The sequence below is a fragment of the Podarcis raffonei genome, chromosome 14 (assembly GCF_027172205.1).
Source record: "Podarcis raffonei isolate rPodRaf1 chromosome 14, rPodRaf1.pri, whole genome shotgun sequence".
Classification (NCBI taxonomy): Eukaryota; Metazoa; Chordata; class Lepidosauria; order Squamata; family Lacertidae; genus Podarcis; species Podarcis raffonei.
This window is the reverse complement of record NC_070615.1, coordinates 26,604,858-26,630,619: the sequence shown is the minus strand read 5'-3', so window position 1 is coordinate 26,630,619 and position 25,762 is coordinate 26,604,858. Positions and strand designations below refer to the sequence as shown.

Here is a 25,762-nt window from a genome sequence, read left to right as displayed (position 1 = left end):
TTAAAGCCTCAGTTTTTCAAAAATATAGCATTTTGAGGGGGGCTGATTGGTAAATTTTAATTGTATATTATGCTGGTAATGTGCACTTTGAATACTCTAAATGTTTATTTTATATTATTTTTATGAATTCATGGATCTGTATTTTAAATGGTTGTGAACCACTTTTGAAGGCATTTGTGCTTAAAAAGTCTACCTAAAAAATATTCTGCATTTATATGGCACTTTCAAATGTTCAAAGCGTTTCACATCCAGTACCTTGCTGCCATCACTTGCTATCCATCTCTATTTTCCCTGTATTACAGAAAGGAAGGCCTAGGCTGCCAGGTGAAAGTGGTGGTTTGGCCCAGGCCACTTGGTGCTGTCACAGCTAAGGAAAGACTTGAACCAGGCACTTTCCTGATTTGCCTCCCAGTGTCTTACCCAGTATGTGATGCCAGGGCTGGGCAAATAGAAGCAGATAAGCTGGAAACATGAAATTGTCTTTGGGTGGTGGTGGTGGGGAAATGTGGAGCTAATTTGCCCAGAAAGCAGCTTGGGTGGTGGGGGCACCATTGCCAGCCAAGCCCACACGAGACAGTGGCTTCAGGATGAAATAAAAATTTTTTTAGATCTTATATAATAAATGTTCATAAACGTACCAAGCAAACAAGTACATAAATATATAAACCACATGTCTGAAACAGCACAGGAAAACAGCCCTGAAACCATTTTGACTCCCAAACTGACCTCAAATATTTCTCTGCAAGGTCGAAGGAAATGGAAAAGCCTCCCCATTGTCTTTTCATTCACAAATCTTGTCTTAAGGGTATGTCTGTGTATGAATAGGGTGAGCCTGTGACCTGGCTCAGGAACTAAGTATTTGTCATTACAAAAGACTGGCCAGGCTCCCCAGGGTATCCAATCAAGTGACCATTAACAGGTAACGTGCCAGACAGGAGGTAAACAACACACTCAGATTTCTGTTGTAGACTGCCCTTTCTGTGATGTAGGTATGATGCATCTGGGGGTGGTCTTGGACTCCAGGGCAGGCAATTTAAAATGTCTATATAAGGGCAGGCACACCTTTGTTCTGGGTCCTCCTTTCTCCTGCGGGTGAAGGGGGCACCCTGTTGCAACAGTTCAATAAAGATCAGGCTTACGAGCTGCTTTGCTTCTCAATATTCTCTGGCTGGCCTCTGTTATTTTCTCCAACCGATGGAGAACCTACAAAGGACTCTATGAGGGCTCTTGTGTCCCCCATAAGGGAATAAGGGCAGATTTTTGTTTATTACAAGGGTTACACTCACTGAGCAAGAATCTCTTGTTTATTAACTTAAAATGAGGGCAGCTATGTCTGTCAAACACTGGTAGAGGAGGAGGAGGAAGAAGAAAGGTTGTCCTGGCTTGCCCCTAGGCAGCTCCTGCTTTCCAGGCCTCAACAAACAGACACTGCCCTCCTCCTCCTCTCCTCCTCCTCTGGCATTTCTTCATTCCTTTTGCCAGTCCAAGCCTGCCTGGGATAGCAGGTAGCAGCTGGAATCATCGCCTGCCCCTTGGAGGAGCGCTTCCTGGAAGAAGGAAGGGGGATATTTTCTCTCCCAGAAAAGGATAGGAAATATGGGGCACGTGGTACCAAGTTGATGGATCTCTTCTCAACTATTCTTTGATGGTGGTGGAAATGCAGCCTATTCCAGGAAAGCAGGGGGCAGGGGCTTCTCAAAATCTGCTCAAGAAATGGGTAAAATGTGCTTGATGTTGGCCCTGCAGGCATCATAAAGCAGATTTTGAGACACGGAGAGCAGGGCCTTAGAGTGGCAATATTGGGGGAGGGTGCGCCCGCTCAAATGAGCCACTCATGCATGTGTGAGCTGGGAGTGTCTTCTGTGGCATTGCAAGGAATTCTGGGGCAGGTTGTGCTAGGCAGCTGGCAAAAGCATCCCAAGCCAGTCCAACTGCTGTTCCTCACCCTGAACCGAACATGTTCTTCTGCCCCAAAGGAGCCTGCTCAGCTGAGCTTTCCCCACTGTCCTTTCCCATTGCAATGGTGACTGTGCAGGAGACGTTCCCTTCTCCTCCTTCTTGCATACAGTTGCAAGAGAGAAGAGAAAGGGCCAGAACCCAGGGGTGTGTGTGTGTGGAGGGATCCAGATTGGGACCACAGCAGGGAACAAAGTGTTCAAGCCCCCTCCCCTCCCCATGCTGACCTCCCTCCCAATCCAGACAACTGCCTTTCACGCTGGCTATTTCGGAAAGAAATGTCTTTTTATTCAATGGCAAATTACATGATTAACCACAATGTGTAGTTTGGCCCATTCAAACACAGAGGAAGGGTTGATTCACAAAGTATCCCTAGGACAACAGTTATGAAAAACATTTCTAAGGACCACTTGAAAATGGCTGGGGGTCTTGGTGAACTATTCCACAAATGTTTTCTTCCACAAATCAAATTGCCTACTTAACTCACGCATAACTTGCAGCCTTAACATCGCAGTCCAGGATGGCCCAGGGGTGCTGCTCAAAAGTGCTCCTTGAAGAACTGGAAGTTGAACTGTTCGCAATGAGCTTTGATGACCTTGGCAAGAGCTGGAGAGCCGCAGAAGAAGACATGGACCTTCCCTTTGTTTTCTTTCGCTAGTTTCTGAAAGAGCTGGGGGTACCGGGAAGAGATACAAGACAGAAATCTAACAACTCTCTTTTCAAGCTTCAGAAGAAGGTGCTGGCCTCGCCTTGGGCTCCCCCGATACATCTCAAATGCATTTTTTTTAATAAAAAAATGCATTTTTATTCTGCCCTTCCTCCAAAGGTTCCGCCCGCCTCCATTTTATTTTCACAACAATTCTGTGGGGTCAGTTAGGCTGAGGCTGCCTGGCCGAAGGGAACCCACTGAGCAGGCTGAAATACTGACTTAGAATCTGTTCTTAAAAAGCAGCTCACACCACAGCCACAAGGATGCTTGGGAATCAGTCTTCCCAGCCTTGCGCCATTCAGCTGTTTTGGTGTCAGGGACTGGTGGGAGCTGCAGCTTAAATACGTACATGGGGCACCAGGGTTTTTTTTGGGGGGGGGAGGAGGTGTTGTAAATTATGTTAAAAGTAGCTTTGTGAAGTCTACCTTGTTCCAATCTGGGCGCCCCGGCTGGGTTCTTGTCTTGAGGCCCGTGATGGAGTCTTTCTTCTCCTTTTTGGCTAGGAGATCTAACGCCATCTGCAGGCCGATAGCCTTCATGTCATTCTTGCCAAGCGCAGAGGTCATGTACAAGTGCATCTCCAAGAAGCAGTCTGCATATCAGAAGGAACATGGAAAGATATCTGAAGCGGGGGGTCCAGGAGTTTGTGACCCTTACCTCAACCCACCAGCTGCATAGGAACACAGGAAACTGCTTTATACAGACTGAGAACCTTGGGTCCATATAGCTCAGAACTCTCTACACTGACTGGCAGCAGTGGCTCTCCAGGGCTTCAGGAAACCTCTCCCAGCCCTACTTGGAGATGCCACCAGGGACTACAAAGCAGGGGCTCTTCTACTGAGCTATAGCCCCTTCCCATTTTTGGCCCTCATGAGATGTGGCTCTACACGGGCAGGGCAACGTATATATAATAACAACAACAACCACCCCGCCCATCTAGCTAGGTTTCCCCAGCCACTCTGCGCAGCTCCCAACAGAATATTTAAAACACGATAAAACATCAAACATTAAAAACTTCCCTAAACAGGGCTGCCTTCAGATGTCTTCTAAAAGTCAGGTAGTTGTTTATTTCCTTGACATCTGGTGGGAGGGTGTTCCACAGGGGAGGCACCACTGCTGAGAAGGCCCTCCGCCAAGTTCCCTGTAACCTCACTTCTTGCAGTGAGGGAACTGCCAGAAGGCGCTCAGAGCTGGACCTCAGTGTCTGGGCTGAATGATGAGGGTGGAGACGCTCCTTCAGGTATACTGGACTGAGGCCCTTTAGGGCTTTAAAGGTCAGCACCAACACTTTGAATTGTGCTTGGAAATGTACTGGGAGCCAATGTAGGTCTTTCAAGAGCGGTGTTATATGGTCTCGGCGGCCGCTCCCAGTCACCAGTCTAGCTGCCACGTTCCAGATTAACTGTTGTTTCTGGTTCACCTTCAAAGGTAGCCCCACGTAGAGCGCATTGCAGTAGTCCAAGCAGGAGATAACTAGATGCACCACTCTGGTTGGCCCAGGATCTTACCGCATGTGGAGAAATTCTGTGCTGGTTCGTTGGTACACATACAGAGTGCCACCTTCTCATGCATGCTGAACATGCTGGTGGCATGGCTGCCAGGAGCATTGGTGGTGGCAGGCAGTGGGCATACCTTGCCCAGCCCCCACCCCTCAATGATCCATCACACATTTCTTTGAAATCATATTGAGAGGTCAACTGAAACATGGTATTTTGCATGTGTGTTTTTTTAAAATTAATTTCAACAAGGAAAAGCCTGGAGAAATTCTGTGCTTTGAGCCAGTTCAGGTTTTCTGGTACCCCACTAAGAGAAGGTGTGTGTGTGTTTTTGTGTGTGTGTGTGTGAGAGAGAGAGAGGGGGGGGGAGGGAGAGATAAAGGATGCTGGGGGGGGGTTAGGATGGTTCATGTGTGAATTAAGTCCAGTTTTCCCATCAAAATATATCCAACCCACAGTTTAAGTTTGGAAGCCTCAGGGGGCATCATTCTGGTTCATCCTCTTGAGGATGGTGTTCAGTTTGGGTCACGGTTAAAGAAAGACAAGGACAAAAATTGGTCACCTACTGCTAGGGTCTTCTTCAGCCTGATTGATTTCCAGCTGGGTCAGCAGGCTTACAAACCATTCAAATGATTTTTGGTCTCTGTTGATCCAGATAAAGTCAACCTAAAGACAAGAAGGTTTTACTCACTGCTACTGCTGTTCATTGTTTTTGTAGCAAAAAATGCTTTTCTGCACAAACGTCCAAGCCACAGCTGAGGACGCCACCTCACCTTCAGGAGTTTCATGTTTTCCTGGCTAGAAGAGGTTTGCTTTCGCATACGGTGTCTAGAAAGAAAGAAAGAAAAATTATAGGGTATCTTTTGAGGTGAGCAGAGAATCGCCAGCCTTTCTTAGCAGCTGGCATTAACAAATACAACCAGGAATGGCTGTTGCTTATTACTTGGAAAGTTCAATGGCGATTTTTAAAAAGTTGCAACCATTTTTAAAAGTTGCGTGTATTGGTTTACAAGAAGTAGACAAGGTTTCGAATCATACTGCCTTTCTGGCAGTAGACCAGGGGTGGGAAACCTCCGGCTGGGAGAGGGTTTGGGGTGTGATGTAGACCTCCAAGAACCAAAGGCAGATCTTTCTATTTATCCATAAAGATTCTCAGTAAGCCACACTTCCTCCCCAGAGCTACACTTCCTGAATGTTTAGGGAAGGCTGGAATGCGTCCTTGACCTGCAATAATCCTTCTTGCTTACCTGGATGAAGACTGTAGAGATGCATCATCTGTGCTGACCTCTGGCTTTTTTGTGGCTGGAATTTAGTTTGCTGCACAAAGGTACAGACACACCCGCTTTTGCCCTGACCCTCAGGAGGTACCCATGCGAGAATACAGCTCTCAGACTGAAAAGGTTTCCTCACCTTTGCAGAAGATGTTGATCAAATAAAAGATTGCACATTCTACAACTAGTTTTGGAAAGGGGGGGGGGGGAATGCAGGTTCTGCAACTTTGACAAAGAATTGATTCTAATCTGCAGCAGACCAACCTGAACATGATGCTTTGCAAAATGGAGGCAAAGGGTGTAATCCCAATTCCTGCTCCTATCAGAACAGCATGCTCTGATGTGAAGATCCTTCGAGTGGGAGTCCCATAAGGACCATCGATGTAGCACTACGGAAGTAACGGCACGACACTGATTTGATCCTGTTCGTGGTAAATCTGGCTTGTTATGTTACGATTTATCCTTCGGGACCACAGAGGAGTTAACTGAGCTTTCAGTGAATAATCTTCTTAGTGATAAGGAAGAATTCACAACCGTGGGAGTTCAGAACCCTGGCCTGCATTTGGGGCCTGGCTTGCTTAGGGATTCGCTACCCCTGCCATTGCCACTAGCTGCTACTGTCCCTCCCTTCTGGGACACTTCTTTGTGGCCATCACTTTTCCTGTTGGTTGCTGTCTTGCTGCCAACTTTTCTCTTGGAAGGGCTTCTTCTCTGCATGATCCCAGCCCATCAGGGATTGTGTAACGAACATGATGTCACCGCAGCACCAGATATAGCCTATTTAGATTTGGCTACGTGACAGAATGGAGGGCAAGCAAAGCTTTTGCTTTCCTCTCGCTCTGAGAGAGAGATTTAAACTGCATCAAAAGTGAGGGGACATCTTTTAAAAAGGGGAAACGTTGTCCCAAAGCCCACTCCTACATTTTAGCTTAGCATCACCTGACACACGCTAAGACAAACTGTGGTGTTGGAGGTGCTAATATGCTTCTGTCTCTGCCCAGGGCACATTCCCACCTCTTTTTTCTTCAAGTGCCTGCCTGCCCCTTTATTAAACCTTACAAAATTTGACTTCTGTACTCAGCTACTTGATACAACCTGAGCTTTCTCCTGATACCTGGTTACTCCCTCCTGCACCCTCCCGCAATGTCTCTGGGGAAGGGATGCTTCTAAACTCTGTATAGAACCTGGCCTGCTTGTGGGTGCTCAAGGCATTTCATAGAGCAGCAGCAGGTCTTACCTTGATGTTACAGAGTCTCTGATTCTCACTAAGCCTGCCAGGAATCTGTTAACAAATATGTTCTTGTTAGCAAAAGGTCCACCATGTCCCATTAGAAAAAAGAGCCCTATTTAGGGGTGGGGATGGCACTGTAAATTATTGTTTCTTTTGCTTTCTCATTTTTCCCTATCTCTTTTTTAATATATATATATATATATATATATATATATATATATATATATATGACAGAAAAAGCACACCAATATACCCTGCCAGTTCACAGTGTTCCCTAATGACTCTGCAAGTTTCCTTAAGAGGCCAATTTACCTGTAAGTCTGAAACCAGCACTCTGTAAGGAGAGATGAAAGAAGTTGAACTTTTTTCATTCAGAAACAGAGGAATAGAGCTGTGAGTTTAGTGCTATATGATGCTGGCCTGGAAGCACAGGGGAACTGGTGAAAATTGTCGTGTCTGTCTTAGGAGTCTGTTTGCTTCTACTCTGTTCTCCTTGCACATTTGTCAAGATTCAAGGAAGCACCTAAGCCTCCTGTAGCCTCACTCATGAAGGAAACTAAACTCTTCCGCACAGCCTCTGGATTCCTTGCCATATAACAAGTTCTGAAGTATGCCTTTCTGTGGGGGTGAGGGGCAGATCTATCAAGGATGGAATGTACACATATTTGCCAGGAGAAGCCAGACCTTTCCTCTTCTGGGTTGTGTGTTCCCCTCCTTGCACTGGCTGGCTGCTCCGACACTCGCAGTCTCCCAGCTGGGATGCCTGATGGGCATGTAAGATAAGATCTCAACCATCTCATCAGAACTGCTGGCCACAGGCTGGTCCAGGTCAGAGGAGCCAAAGAGACATTTCTGGAACAAAAGTTCATGGTGAGCCCTCTTGGCCTTGCTTCAGCTCTGTGTTGCTGTCCACAAGTTGACAAGGGCTGGGTGAGTCAGTGATGGACTGTGCTCAGTATTTTGCCTACACAAATTGTAACCCCCCTCCCCACAAAAGACCTTGCTCCATACGGAAATAATTTATCTATGTAATGAATGTCCAAGCATGCCCAAAGCCTCAGCTTTGCCTCTGCCCCCACCCCATAACCCCCCAGTACTGTATGCATCCAGTGCAATGCCAAAGAATTTAACTTAGAATCAACCCATTAAGATTTTTTAAATGCCACTGAAGACCCCACAATCATGGTTACTGAGTTGTTGTTTTAATCGCAAACCTGCACCCATTTCTGGGACCTATTCTTCTTCTTTGCCTTTGCCTTTCTGTCCAGCCATTTGGACCTGTGGTCATGACACTCCTGTTGATTCCAGAAGTATTCATATAGCCTGTTGGTCCACTGTCCCAGGGACCGTATATGCAGCCAGATGGTCCCTTTGGAGAGAAAGCAGAAGGTTACCCAGTGAGGAACACAAGCATCCTTAGCCGTCCTCGTTAAACTGAGCCAAGAGCCAGGAGGTAACCCACCTCATAGCAAGAAGTGGATCAAGGCCACCTTTCCCAAATTAAGAGGCAGGAACTCACCACTTACTTAGAGCAGCCTCAAGGATGAGGTGTCAAGGTTTGGGTGGGCTGGAGAAACCAGGAAAGGGATTATACCTGAAACGTCCTGAGTCTGCAAGCCTTTTGGAATACTTGATTTTGAAAAGAGTAGGAACAGGACCAACGTTAATTTCATAACACGTACAAACCAATGGGAATATCAAGCCTGGGGCACAAGAAGGGGATTAGGGAGAGAAGTGACTTTATCAATATTTCTGCAGAGAGAAATCTATCGCAGCATTGATGTGGGTTGCTTCAGTAGATCTGTACACCCCTGAGTTGCTGCTCTGGGACAATAGCATGGGACTCTTTCTTCCTGGCATGACAGACAGTGGGACCAGATGGATTACATATCAAGGTTTTTACACCCTTTACGCCATCCTTCGCAAATCTGATACCCTCCAGATGTTTTCGACTATAGCTTCTGGCAGTGCTGGTTGGGACTGATAGGAGGACTTGGCATAAGTGCTGGTTTTAACCTATAAAGCCTTAAATGGCTCAGGACCGCAATTCCTCAAGGTCCACCTCTTTCCATGTGAACCGACCCAGACCCTAAGATCATCTTCTGAGGCCCTCCTTCATGTGCTGCCTTCTCGAGAGGTCCGGAGGGTGGCAACACAAGAACAGGCCTTCTCTGCAGTGGCTCCCCATCTGTGGAATGCTCCCTCCAGGGAAGTTCGCCTGGCACCTTCATTGTACACCTTTAGGGTCCAACAAAAACGTTCCTTTTCAACCAGGCACTTGGTTGATCCAATTTACATTCTATGCCCTTTAAAAATGTGGGGTTTTTTTGTGTGGATGGGGTACTAGGTTGCTGTTTTAATTTTTATTAGGTATTGTGTGGTTTTATATCTTGATTTTATTTTGTGAACTGCCCTGAGACCCCTGGGTATAGGGCAGCATATAAATTCATTAAATAATAATAAGAAGAAGAACAGAAGAATAGCCTGGCTGCTGGATCAAGCCGGTGGATCCATCTAGTCCAATGCTTTGTCCTCACAGTGGCCAACCAGGTGCCTCAATGGGAAACTTGCATGCAGGACCTGCGTACAACCGTTCCCACGACACCTGCAGGGCACCAGGTTGGTGTGGGCTGTTTGATGCCCTTGCCTTTAAGCCCCAGCCCAGGCTGCTTTCCGGCTGGCTTGGGATCTACCTGGTTGCTCTGGAGCACTGCTGATGGTGAATGGATGCCATTCATACTTGGCTATGACTGGGATATTCAGGTACACGTAGTCACCGGGTTTGTAGTGGAAAAACGGAGGTCTCTTGATCACCAGATGAGTCACCTGGATCCAAAAGAGAAAGGCAGGGCACATGTGAAGAGGGGAAATGCTGTCACTAAGGGAACATCTTGTTTGCCTATTGACCTGGAAGCACAATGCCCAGCTCAAAGGAGACTTCTAGATGGTCACTATTTAGCGGGTTGGGATTCTGTCGCATGCCAGCAAATTCAGGTTGCACAATGAGGCTGCGCATGTTCTATGCATTCCAAGTGCATGACTCCCCCTCAAAGAACCCTGGGAGCTGTAGTTTGTAAAGGGTGCTGGGAATTGTAGCTCTGTGAGGAGTAAACTAGAATTGCTAGGATTCTCTGGGAGAAGTCATGTGCTTTAAATGTATGGTACGCATACAGCCTTTACAGTAGATTTGGTCTCTTGCACAGCAAATCCATTTTAAAATAATTCTCTTCAGAATGATTGTTATTATGAGGAACAATTGAGGAAGTTAGGTATGTTTAGCCTGGAGAAGAGAAGGATGAGAGGTGATATGAGTTCCCTCTTCAAATATCTGAACAGGCATTCACATGAAAGGTGGAGCAACCTTGTTTTCTCCTGCTCTACAAGGTACAACCTGACCATAAATGAGATTCTGATTAAACCTTAGAAATAACTTTCTGACGGTAATAGCTGTTTGACAGTGAAATGTACTACCTTGGAAGGTGGTGAACTCTCCTTCATTTGAGGATTTTAAACAATGGGTGGCCACCTGTCAGGGATTCCTGCTTTGCAGAGGGTTGGACTAGATGACCCTTGGAGGCCATTCCAACTCTGCAATTCTAGGGTGCTATGAATTTCTGGGGTAAGGAAATTGATGTTAAAAATGCACGGAAAACTCTGGGATTGACACAACATCCTATAACCTCCCTGCAACAAATCAGAATGCTTTGTAAGCTCGGGGAAATCAAATCAGATGCTCAAGCCACCTCACTTCCACTTCTACTCTGTTCAGAAAATTAGGTATTTTCACACATTTCCCCTTTTAATTCATCATTGTTTGGGAAGCAAACCTTTGAGGGCAAGAGGTTGATTTCCACTATGTACAGTCCTCCAACGTGTGACATGGCAACACCAAAGATCTTCTCTAAGAGGAAAAGAAATCCAGGCACCACAAACCACTTCCAAAAGTTAGGACCGTGGACAATTAGCAAAGCCCAAATGAAGATGTAAGAAAGGTGAGTCCAGTAGAAGACCTGCTGGTGACAAAGAGGGGCACCTTACTTATTCAAGAGAGCAAGGAGGTGTTTTGAATGATTAAGGGCTTGTCTACACTTCTGCTTGTCCCACCACTTTCCCCGGGAAAACCCGCTGAATCAGTTCAAATGTCAATCGTTTTTTCCCTGTGGATTGAAGTTTCCACTGGACAAGTGGAAATGTGGATGAGCCCGAAGTTAAAATGGAATGAAGAGCTCATCGATAATTTAAAATAAGCAAAGCTCAAAAGAGATCACTGACACTTGGGAGTTACGTGACTCGCAAGGCAAATGACGTAAGCAACAGGAAGGAGGAGGAAGTCAAGCACATCACCTCAAAATGGCCACCCTTGCGGACGAAAGTACTAGAGCACACCAGCATAAGGGTGATGAGGAGCTGCAGCATGAGGCCTGTGAGGGAGGCAGTTCCATAAATCCAGCCAATTCCAGGCCGGGTGGTGAAGAGATATTCCCAAAGCTGATAAGTGCCTTTGATCTGAGACATTCTCACTACAGGGGAGAGAGAAAGACCTCCACTAAGAGAATTCAAGTGGTGTAGTGGACTAGCACCGCAATAACGGCATTCTGTACATTTCCGAGCACAATTCAGTGTTGGTGCTGACTTTTAAAGCCCTAAACGGCCTCGGTCCAGTATATCTGAAGGAGCGTCTCCACCCCCATCATTCTACCCAGACACTGAGGTCCGGTGCCGAGGGCCTTCTGGTGGTTCCCTCACTGCGAGAAGCCACGTTACAGGGAACCAGGCAGAGGGCCTTCTCGGTAGTGGCACCTGCCCTGTGGAATGCCCTCCCACCAGATGTCAAAGAGAACAACAACCACAGACTTTTAGAAGACATCTGAAGGCAGCCCTGTTTAGGGAAGCTTTTAATGTTTTAATGTTTGGTGCATTACTGTATATTTTGTTGGAAGCCGCCCAGAGTGGCTGGGGAAGCCCAGCCAGATGGGCGGGGTATAAATAATAAATTATTATTATATGAGGATGAGGATGAGGATGATATGAACCATGAAGCTCTAAGACAACCTTGTATCATCCAGATGAGAGTTGGACTACAACTCCCATAAGCCCCTGGCATGTTGGAGCAGACAGTATGTCTGTTTGTGTAGGCAGGGAATGTAGGGAGTGCACACACTTTCTTCAAGCAGATAGCACTTTTTGTATGTGAACATCCTGATCCGTTCTGTCCACATCAAAGCATGTGAGTAAGGAGCAAGGTGTTGGAGAAGGACCAGAGCATGCATCTTTTAGACCTTTAAACAATTTGATTTTAAACAACTGTCCAAGTATGCGCTAAAGCACATTTTTATTTAACTACTATGGCAAAGTTGCTTTCAAAAACTTTAAACAGATGTTTCAAAGAGTTTTAGAGCAACTTGGAGGATTGGAGTGGGCGAACGAGATGATAAAATGGTACCATCCAGAAATGCCAGATCAGACAGCCTTTAGAAATAACACACAATGATACATTAATGTATGCAAAAAAACCCCACACATTTCTGATTTACGCACTATTGCGTGTGAATATTTCAGTTTTTAAAAATAGGTGTTTTAGCGCAAATTAAAATCCTGATAAAGGAAAGGGGGAAAAAGCAACATGCTGATAAAATAACACCATGGGCAAAGGCAGTAGTTCAAGTGTGCCTATGTGGATATGCATGGCAATAGGCGTCGCTGCACATGTAAAAACCACTTCTTTTTTTAAAAAAAGGCGGGGGGAGATTAGTGCTAAGTCATTTACACCTGTGGAGATTGTGCTATTGGACTCTTTAAAAAAGTCAATTTTCCTGCAGCCTAAAAAAAGTTGCAAGCACCACAGGGAAAACACAGGAGAGCAGCCCATGCGTGGCTAAAATCATTGTTCTCCTTATGTCTTTAGGGTGGAGGTGGAAAGTTCACAGAGCCACCCCCCACCCCGGCCTACCTGTTACTTCAAAGGAGGCATGGTAGGATTGAAAGGCTGTATAAAAATATTTAAAATAAATAATTAGAAAACTGTCACTTACCAAAGTTGGCCACATGGGCCCCTGTGTGAACCGCTGTTAGAACCGCCACTGCATAGCCCATTAGCTGGTGCAGAATGACATTCTGGTCTAGAGGTAGAAGTCTGGCTACCCAGGTAGCCCGTAACCAGGTCAAACATCGGCGCAACATCAGCACCTTCAAGGGGTGAGAAAATAGCTGTAGAAGTTAACTGAAGAGCCACATGTTTGCACCAGGCATGCTTCTAAAAGGACAGTGCTCCACAAGCATATGAAATGGCTTTATACTGAGCCAAAAGTTTAGTCCTTCTAGCTGAGGCTTCCTCAACTTCGGCCCTCTAGATGTTTTTGGCTTACAGCTCCCATGATCCCTAGCTAGCAGGACCAGTGGTCAGAGATGATGGGAATTGTAGTCTTGAAATATCTGGAGGGCCAAGGTTGAGGAAGCCTGTTCTAGCTGTATAGCCTGACTAGTTGTGGCTCTTTGCAGCATCAGGGATACTGCTTGCAGGGCTTTTTTTCTAGAAAAAGAGGTGACAGAACTTGTTGAGCTTCTTTTAGGGGGGCACCCACCACACTACTGCCACCCTATGCCACAGCAATTGCTGCGCCACCCCCGCACACAGCCTCCATCGCGCAACACAAAGTGGTTTACCTTCCCGCAGCAGTGGTACCTATTTATCTACTTGCACTTTGACGTGCTTTTGAACTGCTAGGTTGGCAGGAGCAGGGACCGAGCAATGGGAGCTCACCCCATTGCAGGGATTCGAACCGCCAACCTTCTGATCGGCAAGCCCTAGGCTCTGTGGTTAACCCACAGCGCCATCCGCGTCCCTAATCGCAGAGGTGATGCAACGCACCAAAGAGGTGACGAAACTCAATTCTGGTGAGTTCCGGCTGAAAAAAAAAAGCCCATGTGCTTTCCCAGCCATTTAGAGGTGCCAGGGAATTGAATCTATGCATGCAAAGCTTGTGTTCCACTTCTTGGCTATGAGCATCTTCCAGAGCCCGGACAAAATCAAGGATAGTTGCCAAGGATGCTTGTGAATTGGGCATTGTCAGACACAGAATGCTGGGTAGGCAAATCTATTTATTTCAAACATTCATAGCACACCTAAGCAGCAAGAGGCGAGATTTGAAGACAGAAATCAATAACGGGGCCTGCAACAAAGTGCTCCTTTCCACAGTTCTGGTGGTGGTGGTATGGAATGGAGTATCATGGTGATGAGCCACCCATGCCCTTCTCCAAGACACTCCATTGCATCCCCCAACCTTTTCTTCTTTTGTTTTTGTTTTTCCAACTAACACTCAACTTATTGAGTATCTTCAGTCCTCAATGGGTTAAAAAAATATTTTAAAGACTTCTTGTACTTTTGTAAACCTTGAGGTTCCCCTTCCCCCAAGCATGGCCAATATTGCCTTCCTGTTTCTCAGTAGCCCTACTGTGGCTCAGATCTTGCTGATACTCACCACCTGACTTACTTATTGGAGGTTGTGGGTTTTTAATTAGCCTTAGAGGAGCAGCATAGAATACAAACAGAGAGAATTAACTTGTTCTTGCTCTGTCTTTTCGCCGGACCTCTGCTCTGACCCACCACGGCCACTTCTGTATGCTTAACACATTCACTACATAATGAATACATTGCATTACTCACCACTATAAATGCACAGTTGAAGTTCAGGCACTGACCGCAACCTTTGGCCAACATGATCCAGGGGCCAGAGTCAACATGCTTCAAGGCTGCAAAGGTGAAGAGGATGATGTTCACGCACAGGTAGCTGCCCAGGAAGAGAAGCTTGCTCCTGTTGTTATGCCAATAGGCTGGGCGCAGGTAGCGTGGCGCGTGACTCTTCCTGAGAGCAGTGGGGGGCTTTAACCAGCTTGCAGCACTGCGAGAGGGGAGGGAGAGACCCAGAGATAAGAGACCATGAAGCGTGTCATATAAAATAATGATGATGATGATGATGATGATGATGATTAATACCCTGCCCATCTGGTTGGGTTTCCCCAGCCACTCTGGGTGGCTCCCAATAGAATATTAAAAACACAATAAATACATTAAACATTAAAAACCTTCCTAAACAGGACTGCCTTCAGATGTTTTCCAAAAGTCAGGTAGTTGTTTATTTCCTTAACATCTGATAGCCACTACCAAGAAGGCCCTCTCCCTGGTTTTAGGGGGTGAAACTTAATTTTTGCAAATTTCTTCAGCGAGCAGTCTTAAAAATATTGTTTGGGGTATGAGGAATACAAATCTGCTATTATTGATGTGACTGGACAACATGCAGCTTGGTAAGTCTACATCTGATGAATAAGCACATAAACTGCTTTCTGAAAACTAAATAATCTTAAACCTGCCTTCTGAAAATGTCAGGTAATCCTTAATAATATAATACTATTGAATACTACTACTACTACTACTACTACTAATATATAACATATCTGCAAGTACTTGGCAATCTTTTTTTTAAAAGGCTTCTGTGCAATTTTTCACACATCTTACTTACCAAGCAGAACTAAATTATATTGATTTAAGCAAAACATCTTTTGAGTTCCCAAGTTATTTTTGGAATTTGAAAGCTGGGAAATTCAACAGGCCATAATGAAGCGTACACCTTCCAGCTGAGCAATACTCAGCAGTTCACAAAAGTTTCAGGAGAGCATCTCTCCCCGATGCACATATCATACTGCAAACAGTTGCTCTTTTAATCGCTCACTGGAACGCCAGCCTTGCTTTCAACCCATGATTGCAAATAGAGCTCTCAGGACTCTATAAACCACAAGTGAAACCTTAATTGAACTGAGTTTTCTTTCTTTCTTTCTTTTTGGGAGGGGGCCTCTTAGGTTTTCTTTGTAAATATTTTTCAGTGTCTACAAACCTTGGGGTTCTCAGTAGACCTGTTTGGGCTACATAGCTCGCATAACCCTGAGCTCATCAGCAGTATACTGTATATTATTATACAGCGGCAGCTGCTGCCTACTGGGGCTGGTGGGATAAAGGATGGGACAGAGGGCAGGACTGGAAACCACAGGCGGAGAGAGGGCTCTTGCGCTCAGATCCTGCTTGCAGGTTTCCCACGGGCATCTGGTTGATCACTGTGAGAATCAGGATGCTGGACCAGACGGACCCCTGGCCTGATCCAACAGGCTCTTCTAGGTTCCTAAATATACCAAGAAATAGACCTGATATTGGGTGGGCAAAATTAATGTTCACATAATCCTCCTTCTACCACAATGTTTTGCTTTCCCACAGGCTCTTTAGAAGGGACATCTGAGAACATTCTCCCCTCTGTTTACAAGCACATGACTCCCTCCACCCCAGGAATTTCAAGAACTGTAGTTTACCCCCTCAGAAGCTACACTTCCCAGCATCCTTAACAAACTACAGTTCCCAGAATTCTTTGGGGAAAGCCATGTGCTTTCAATGTATGGTGTGACACAACCACTGTTATTGAGCTGTTTTCTTCAACCTCCCAGGATGACTGATTGCCCTTTGGGGGTTAGAAAATACAGTGGTACCTCGGGTTACAGACGCTTCAGGTTACATACGCTTCAGGTTACAGACTCCGCTAACCCAGAAATAGTACTTCGGCTTAAGAACTTTGCTTCAGGATGAGAACAGAAATCGCGCGGCGGTGGCTTGGCGGCAGCGGGAGGCCCCATTAGCTAAAGTGGTACCTCAGGCTAAGAACAGTTTCAGGTTAAGAACGGACCTCCAGAATGCATTAAGTTCTTAACCCGAGGTACCACTGTATTTTCTCCCAGGGGCAGATTGGCAGGTGAACTGGAAAAGCACAGAGGGAAATGTACTTTCCCACATAGCATGTGGCTTGGCTCACTCGCACGAGTTGTCTGCGGCTGCTGTTCTGAAAGCTTTGTTACACAGTGCAGCTGAACTGTGGCTTACTGGAAACAAGAATATGTGGGCTGACTTGAAGAATGGCCAGTGGGTGGATGTTTCTGCCTTGGGTGAGGCAATATGTATTCAGATACTGGAGCATGATAGCTCGGGGGTCTGGCTTCTGTGAACAGCATGTGCTTCTAGCCTCAGTGATCACACAGAGCCACCTGCTGGTTCACTTGAGTACCAGAGGACTGCTATCACATATGGAAATTTCAGAAGATGCAGGATCTGCTCGATAGACCCTCTTGCTGCAGCCTGTCGTGCCTCTTTTAGACTAGAGAAGCCATTGTGTGATGCCCAAGGATCGCTTGACAAGTAAAGCACCGAACTGGACAGCAGACCCCAGATTTGGCATGACTTAGTCCTTGCCACATGCTCAACGCAAAGAAAAGTCCACTGGACTTTGTCTAAGCCCTGTGGAATTCTCAAATAAAGCAATAGGTAAAGGTTGGTTCTGCCTTGGCTCCTCTCTGGAACTGACATTATTCGCTTCCAGATGTAGGCTTTATTGTATTTCAGGCAGATATTTCAGATTCAGCTTTTCCACGTGTGTGATCGGTTGGCTCACCAGCTTCCACACATTCCTGTTTCTTTAACCCTGACGTTCACTGCTATTTTGTCATTTGCCATCCACAGAACGGAAGATGGTAGAACATGCTCTACAGGGAGCTGGCTTCAGGCACCAGGTCCACTGGCAGACCAACTCTGTGTTACAAAGACGTCTGCAAATGTGACATGAAAGCTGGCAACATCAACGCTGCCTTGTGGGTATCCTTTGTGGACAACTGCAGTGCCTGGAGACAGATCATGCATCCTCAGCAGTGAGCAGAGGAGGAATGACTGCTGGGAGGAGCACAGAGAGAAGAAATGCCACGGTGCCTCTGCAGCAGCACAACCGGATGCCTTCATCTGCCCCAGTTGCAACAAAACATGTCTCTCCCATGTTGGTCTCTATAGCCACAGGACTGCCATGTTCCAGTGCAGCCCAGCTGGGGTTGGGTCCCAGTCGCCTTAAGCAGGATTGCAGGTGTATTGCGGTCTGGACAAACCAAGGTCAAGCAGTTTAGGTCCAAAATATGATCCAGGGGCCAGGTCAGGCAGCAGTCTAACATTTAGCATGACAGGGAGTTTAGGCATGGTATAAAGAGAAGGAACTAGACTCAGGAGCAAGGAGCCAGAGACTTGTGTTGCTTCCAGCAACTGGAAGGCTCAAGAGGATGACCTTACATACTTTGGCATCCTAGACATCACCCTGGCAGCTACTTCTGGTACTGAATGAGTTTCAGGGGTGCCTTACAAGAGGATTCCTTACCCACACTGGGCCCATAGATGCATGCTATGCCATTGCACTTTGGCTTGGAACTGGAGCTTTTGGTGCCGCCATTCTCCTCTTACAGCTCCAGCAGGTATCAACCAGAGGACCCCTATAGGGGAAGCTGCCTGCTCCTCAAGGTCATTGACCTGTGGGGTGTCTGGTTTGTCTTCCGATGACTCCACATCTGGCACCAGCTCACGGATAGACATGACACTACTTTGGAAAAAGAAACTGACACGGAGGCTATAGCTCAGAGAGGCGATTCATTGCTAATTTCCCTCTGGCTCTCTCTCAGGAGCCAACAACAAAACAGGCTGAACCTGCAAGGACAAAACACTCAAATCGTGATGCTGAAAATCCATGGGACTTGCTTATGAGTAAGCAAAGGACCCGTCTTGGCCACAGGAAAGGTTACTGCTAGATAATATGGCTCTATACTAAGTTTTAATTTTGGTTCTGGTTAATTGCAGAAAAGCAACACCCCAGCAGCGCTAGAGGGCTCCAACATGGAAGCAGCTAGAGACAAAGATACAGCCCTTCTCTTTTTCCAAAGGGAGTTTTCTCCTTCCAACCACTGATCCTTTGTGAATTCCAGAGGGACAGCTGCTCTAGTTTTTTTCCTGCAACCAAATCAGAGAGAGAGACTTGGGGCACCTTTAAAAGATGGGAACCGATTTATCGCGGCATCTTTCACTGGGCAGAAGCCACAGCCAAGCACATCTGACGAAACAGGCTCTCATCCATGAAAGCTTCTGCGGGAATAAATGCGTTAATCTTTAGGGTGCCACAAGATGCTTTGACTGCTTTTCATCTGCTAAGGAAACTGAAGTCCTCTCTGCCCCAGTGTTGCAAGCCGCAGCAGATTTCCGCCGCAATGACAGCCGACAGCAGCGGCAGCAGGCTCAAGAGTTCCAATTACGCGGAGCTGAAACATAGCAGGGGAATGCAGCTCATCCCCAAGAGAATGTAGGCAGCTGCGGCTGAGGGAAAAGGGTGCAACTTTCCTTCAAAGAGGCTCCCAGAGCGAGTTTCTTCGCCTAGGAAGCAAGCAGGGGTGGGTAATTATTTCTAAACCCCAGGTGCTGCTGGCAAGAACATTTCAAGGTGTCAAAGGGGAAAATATTTCTTAGGCTGGCAATGAAAATGGCCTGTCTAGGCTGAGTCAATGGTTCAAAGCAGCCTTCCCCAACATGGTGCCCTCCAGCTACTTGCAGCTACAACTCTCATGAGCCCAGCCACCCAGCCTGCAGAGATGGCAACTGAAACCTGACACCACCACCTTCTTTCTGCTTCTGCTTCTGCTTCTGTTTCTGCTGCTGGTATTTCCCAGGCTCTTTGGCCCAAGCTCTTGGTCTGATGGGTGCACAACTTTCTAAAACTAGAGAAATTAAGAAAAGAGAGGCATGTCACGCCCTGCCCCAGCATAATTTTAGGCAGCTGGTAAAAAAAAAAGTTCCTGTTTTAAGAAGGCCTTCAGATAACATTTTTCTCTTTCTCTTGTTTCTCTTTGATGTTTGTTTGCAATGGCTGTTTTGGTACTTGTTACAGTAGTTATGGTGTTTTGTGTTACTGTTTTAATTCCATGCTGGGTGTTTTAACAGGGATTCTTATATATGTCAATATCACTGTGTTGGCTGGATTTGTTACCGTCCTCGAGTTTCTTTTGAAAATTAGGCGGGATGTAAATTTTAAAAAATAAAAAATAAGAAAGTGTTGGTTTGATGGGATGGATCCTCCTGTAAGTGGCAGAAAGAATTGTAAGACGGAACTGAGGATGAGGGAGCCCCGGTGCCGCCTTACTGCTGCTGGAGGACAGTGAAGCAGCATTTTCAGGGGGTAATTTGGGGTTACAGGATACAGAGAGGGTTAGGACAGTCTTCCCCAACCTGGTGCTCTCCAGCTGTTTTAATGCCACAACTCCCAGGGACCCCAGCCAGCATGACTGTATGATGCTGGGAGTGGTGGGAATTGTCCAAAACATCTGGAGGGCATTAGGTGGGTTGAGAAAAGTTGGATTAGGAGGTGGAAGAGGAAATACCTTATGGTTAAGTTCTCCATGACCTCTGGGAAGCGCTCCAGTTCCTCCCTGAGCTCCTCAAAGGTGATGGACCCACTGTTGTCAGAGTCAGCCGACTCAAAAAGGGCTAACGTGAGGTCATCTAACTTCTTCTCTGGCAAAGATATTGAACTCTCCTTCAGGCATGACTCCAAGACCGTGCGCAATTCTTCGGGTTCAATGGACCCACTGCCTATAGTGGAAGAGGATCTCCAGTCGCCATCAAATAAATTAATCTGCAACAGGCAAGATTTAAGGCAGTTGGAGCCTCTAGGTTGGATTACCGCAACACAGGCCCATGCAGAGCTTGTCTGAGGCCCAGAAAGGCATGGGGTATTCTCGTTTTTCTTCCTTCCCTTTCCTTCCTGTTGCTGCCTGTTCACCTGTTGTTTTCAGGTGCGCAAGGAGAAGCAGTGGTGTGAATGGGCAGTAGTGACAAAGGCAAGCCCAACAACGACACACTCACACACACAAATATGAAATAACTTCTAAGTAGAATATTCTTGCCACTAAAAAAAACCTGAGGACATTTCCATAACCATTATTTTATGCACTGAAGAAACAACCAACACAATGGATTTGGACATGCTGGGCTAGCCTTGTAAATGCTCCAACATATTTCATAGCCCACGATTTGATACAATTTCTGAAGACTTATTTCAGGATACAGTGAGATGCAATCAAGTTATGCTGGCACTAAAACAGAAATAAAGTTCTGCACCAAAATAAAAGCTACATTTATGTCTGTTACAAAAACATTACTGATCTGATAAGAAAACATTGCTGTAGTCATTTACCATTCCATGTGAATGGACCAAGCCAGAAGCATTGGTAGTTACTGCCCTAAAGTGCCAATGCTGAGCAGAACAATGATCTTGTTTTGACAAAATGCAAGTGAACAAGGGTGCTGTTTTGGAATTTTACCGTCCACATCATAAACTTGGAAGAGGAACCGGAGTTTGTCTGTTTCACTTCCATGTACCAGCAGCTTCAAGGCCTCCAGCAGCTCGTCCAAACTGATGGTGCCGCTTCCATCCAAGTCAAACAAAGCAAAGAAACGCTCAGCGAAAAAGGACTATAGGAGAGGGTGAAAATGTTTGCAAAGTCAACTGGGGGGCGGGGGTTAATCCACGAGTGGAAATCAGACACACCCATCCTCCAATTTCTCACTAGTCTTTATTTAGACCTTTCTTCAATATTATGGCAATAGAAGCAATTGAGTACTTGAAATATTTGTGAACTGGGGACTTTCAGATAAAGGGAGATCTGGCTGGTTATTAAAAATAGGTTCTGAAAAACGGGCCCCCCACTCTGACCTAGCCCCAAATCCCCCAATCTTCAACATTCCCTTACTTATTCAGTCCCTACTGATGCCAGCATTCTCCCCCCGCCCTGCAAAGAGGTTTTCTGCCTACCCTTCATTCTCTGCCATTCTTTACCTGTACTGCTGATTTTGCTCTTCAGCACCCTCCTTCTCTGCCCATGACCTCCTGGTCTCCATCAGCCACCCTTCTTCTGCCCACCATTCCCAATTAAGCATCTCCTGGTACGCATGCACAAATCTATACAGTATGCACAAATTCCCTCCCAAAGAAGGGGTGAAGCCAAATATCTTCATAATATTTCCTCACACAGGGGCCGTTCTAAGCAAAAACATCGTTGCATTGTCACAATCCTCAGCCCAATTGGGTTTCCTACCCCATTTGACAAAACTTGCCTCCTTCACCTTGAGAGCAGCTTTGAATTCTTCCAGGTCGATCTCTTTATCTTCCCCGGCGATACTTTCAAACTGTTTGGCTACCCACTCGAGCCACTTTGTGTCATCATCTAAGTTCATGGTGCTAAGAAATTGGAAACCAGCAGGACCTTTAATTTTTTTTTATATGCAGTCAACTTTGGGCTGATGGTTAAGATTTCTGATCTGAACTTTGCATTGTAAAAGATAGTTTTCATAATGTGAAGGAACCATCTCAGGTATGGCGGAACATGTTAGTTAAAGGGGACAGTCATTCAGTGTTTTGTGAGCAATTACATAGATATTGCACCCTAGTGACATCAAAGATCTCAAGGTTTTATTGCCAGAAAGTATAGTAGGCAGAAAATATGAATGGCATCCACACACTGGTAAAAACAGAATAGTAAACTAAACATACTCTGAAATCTGCTTTGAGGGGAATTATGGCCCTTCATTTGTACCTGGAGTGCTTTCCTGGAAGTCATACCTATTTCAAGAGACTGAGAAAATTGCGTCTCCTTTTACCAGGTTGATGACTTTCATCAAGAGAGGTGGGGAGAGCAGGATCCTGCTTGTTCTCATTGGCCTCTTCACACCTTTTGATACACTGACCACGGTATCTTTCTGGAGTGGCTCTGGGATGTGCAGATTGGGGGCACTGTATTGCAGTGGTTCTGCTCCTAATTTCAAGGCAGTTTTTTCCAGAAAGCTGTTATGAGGGGCTATTGCTTAGTGCCATGGGAATTGTCCTATGGGCTGCACTCTCTAGGAAGGAGCAGGCCAGTAGGTTGGTGATATTCCTGGATGCAACATTGTCACTGGTGGCTCAGGTGGCCTTGGTGGCTTATTTCCAGCTCTGCCTGGTTTGCCATCTATGTCCCCTTTTGGACAGCAATTACTTGGCCATGGTACTTCATGCTCTGGTAAGTTACAGACTGAATTATTGGGATGTGCTCTACGTGGGGCTGCCCTTGAAGGTGACTCAGAAACTTCAACTGAGCCAAAATGCACCCACCAATGAATTCCATTTAGAACTCATGTAATTTCTGTTCCAAAAAAGCTGCACCAGTTCCTTGGCTCAGTTCAAGTTGCTCACATGAGTGCTTAAAGCCCCATGGACTCAAAAGTGGATGTCACATTTGGTGAACTTCACAAGTCTTCCCTTACAGATCTGAACCCTTTGTTACTTTCAGTGACAGTGACGCTAGTGCCAAATCATCACACTATTTGGTGCCTTATCTGTGAGCGACTAAACAAACACACAATCTTCTTGCGTGGCACTGTGATAGCTAAGAGAATCAGCTGTATTATTACCTATTGCATAGATTTGAGCCAACCAATTTGGTTAAACCTCTGCCTGTTTGTTTAAGTATCAAGTATCGCATGACGAATTTTTCTTCTGCATTATCCTCAGCTTGAGATTGGCTATTTATTGCTGCATTATATTTAAAATGCAGCTGATTGTGATGACACCTGTCTTTTCTTTACATTAATTAAAGTACCTAACCTTTGCAAGATTGGATCATGTCCACACAACCTGAGTCATGCTGTGCCTTTATTTTCTAGCTGTCAGAAACACACAGGAAAATATGTCCCATTCATGTCACAGCCTTTTTACTCATCTTTGAACAGAATCCTGCTTGTATAGCAACAGATGATGGGTGAGCTTGTGACACCAAAGTTGGAGGTGGGTTGCTATGGGAATGTCAAAACCAGGTAACAGCAAGGAAGCTACTTGTATTTTTCTCTTTTTGATGCAGAAAAGATGCTATAATGTGTGAGAGAGCTAAGCTGCCTGTTTTGGAAGGTAAAGCCCAGCTTGAAGGAGAAATTGTATATGTATATGTGTATTTTACTTAACCAGATTAGGAGCCACCAGTGGTATAATATGGCAAGTGTTGATTTGTTGTGGCATGAGAGAAGCAGGTTTACTGTCATGAAATGCACTGAGTAGTCAGTCTGGGCCTCAATGTAACCTACCTTGGAAGATTGCTGTGGCGACAAGAATTATAGCTCTGTGCACACTGAAAAACACTGCAGAAATGTGTGCACACATTCACCCTTAGCTGCTCTCTTTTTGTCAGATTGCAATTTGAAGGAAATCACATTAATCAGGGGAGGACTGTTACCATGAATGCCATTTAATGCAGTATCATTGACTTAAGTCTCAAATAAGCTTGTTCTCTTTCAGCTGAGCATGACTGTTAACACTCATGGCCAAGTAATGATCCAGTTCCCTTGGCAAAAATAACCACCATCCTTAAACATCATGAAATGAGATTTTCATGATGTACCTCACCCAAATCACAGGACGGGTAGGGACCAAAGGGTCATTTAATTTAACCTCCTTGCCCAGAGGAAGGACAATTCATTCATCAGCACACACATCCTTGCCTCAGATTTATCTAGAAATGGTGATGATATACATCAAAGCAGAGAGCATAAAGAGACCATAAAAACGAGTAACTCCAGAAGACACATGCAAACTAGTCAAGCCACACACTTCAGGGGTAGACAAAAAAAAGCTGTGTGTTACCTGCAATGTCTGTCCCAGAGACTTCTTTGTCTAGCTCCTCAGACTTCTTTCCCCTCCCAGCAGTTTACAGAATCTCTTGCACTTTCTAACTCAGTATAAAAAAAGATGCAACCTAGTGTACCATAGGAGATCCTATGGTACAAAAAGTATTTTAAAACATACTTGGATACTGAAAATGCCATTTGTTAAGATGCAACATTTAGTATCTTCTTTGCTGATGAACAGTCAAGTCAGACTGCACTCTGAACAAGACAGAGAAGGCTGCTCTAATTTAGGCAACAACCCAGAAACAGGTGTTGATGACTAGCTGTATGCAGAAACAAAAGCATAATGACTAGCCTCTTCTTGTCCATGAAACCTTTTGTAAGTAGGACAAACTGTAACCTATTTAAATCTATTTGTTTCCACTATTCATTGGAGTAACAAAGGAGAAAGAATTTAAACAATCAGAATTCCACATGATCATAGACTTTTTTGGGGGGGAGAGGGATCATATAGCTCTTCCATTACTGCCAGGAATATTTCATTCTTCTGGAATTTTATTGCCTTTGCGCTACATTTTGTTAGTTTTCATATCCTTCCACTCTTGTCTACCATCTTCATATAACGCACAGTTCTTACAGGGATTTTTGCTGAAAGATGTAGCAATGACCACTAGCAACATTATTTAGAAACGAAACGAAACTATGAGGCCAATCCACAGAGACTGGATCTATCAATGACTCTTGGATAGTAAAGCTAAAAAATGGAACCTACATCTATAGAGGAAAAATACCTCACTTCCAAACACAAGGGGCAAGCAACAAGAAATGGTCATTACCAGCAAAAACACTTGTGAGCTTCCTGGCGTATCTGGTCACTGCTAGATCAGGGTGCTGGACTACATGGAACTTGTCTGATCCTGTTGGGACTCAAGGTGGCTTACAACTAGAATAAAGGTAAAGGTAAAGGGACCCCTGACCATTAGGTCCAGTCGTGACCGACTCTGGGGTTGCGGCGCTCATCTCGCTTTATTGGCCGAGGGAACCGGCATACAGCTTCCGGGTCATGTGGCCAGCATGACTAAGCCGCTTCTTACCTTCCCGCTGGAGTGGTACCTATTTATCTACTTGGACTTTGATGTGCTTTTGAACTGCTAGGTTGGCAGGATGGCAGGAGCAGGGACCGAGCAGGGACCGAGCAACAGGAGCTCACCCCGTTGCGGGGATTCGAACCGCCAACCTTCTGATCGGCAAGTCCTAGGCTCTGTGGTTTAACCCACAGCTCCACCCGTGTCCCTACAACTAGAATAGAAACAGCTTAAAAACATGTTAAAAAGCAATCAATTAAACATGCACAGGATTGCACTGTAAAACATTATTTTAGACATGGGAGGGAAAAGGACATTTAAAAGAAGTACATATACTCCTTTCTCTGGTGAAAACCAGCTTCTGTAATAACCTTGTGCCTTAACTCAGTTGGTCCCTTGAATAACCTTTCACATTAAACCTTAACTGGTGACTTAAATTATCTTAAATATAAACTCACACTCCACAGTGAGTATC

General features: G+C 45.5%; 1 protein-coding gene across 1 annotated transcript; it reads right to left on the bottom strand.

The window, feature by feature from the left end:
• Window positions 1-2,220: 2,220 nt before the first annotated feature.
• NOX5 (NADPH oxidase 5) lies at window positions 2,221-25,100 on the bottom strand. The gene is made up of 17 exons (XM_053365316.1): window positions 24,219-25,100; window positions 21,674-21,788; window positions 20,872-21,022; window positions 19,930-20,140; window positions 14,327-14,561; window positions 12,696-12,849; window positions 11,008-11,183; window positions 10,491-10,673; window positions 9,357-9,489; window positions 7,878-8,032; window positions 7,348-7,515; window positions 6,670-6,714; window positions 5,697-5,821; window positions 4,935-4,989; window positions 4,728-4,827; window positions 3,091-3,257; window positions 2,221-2,626 (listed from the first exon to the last, which is right to left on the bottom strand). Exons 2-17 carry the CDS (start codon window positions 21,782-21,784, stop codon window positions 2,495-2,497), a joined length of 2,301 nt encoding a protein of 766 aa, XP_053221291.1. The 5' UTR covers window positions 21,785-21,788; window positions 24,219-25,100; the 3' UTR covers window positions 2,221-2,494.
• Window positions 25,101-25,762: the final 662 nt, after the last annotated feature.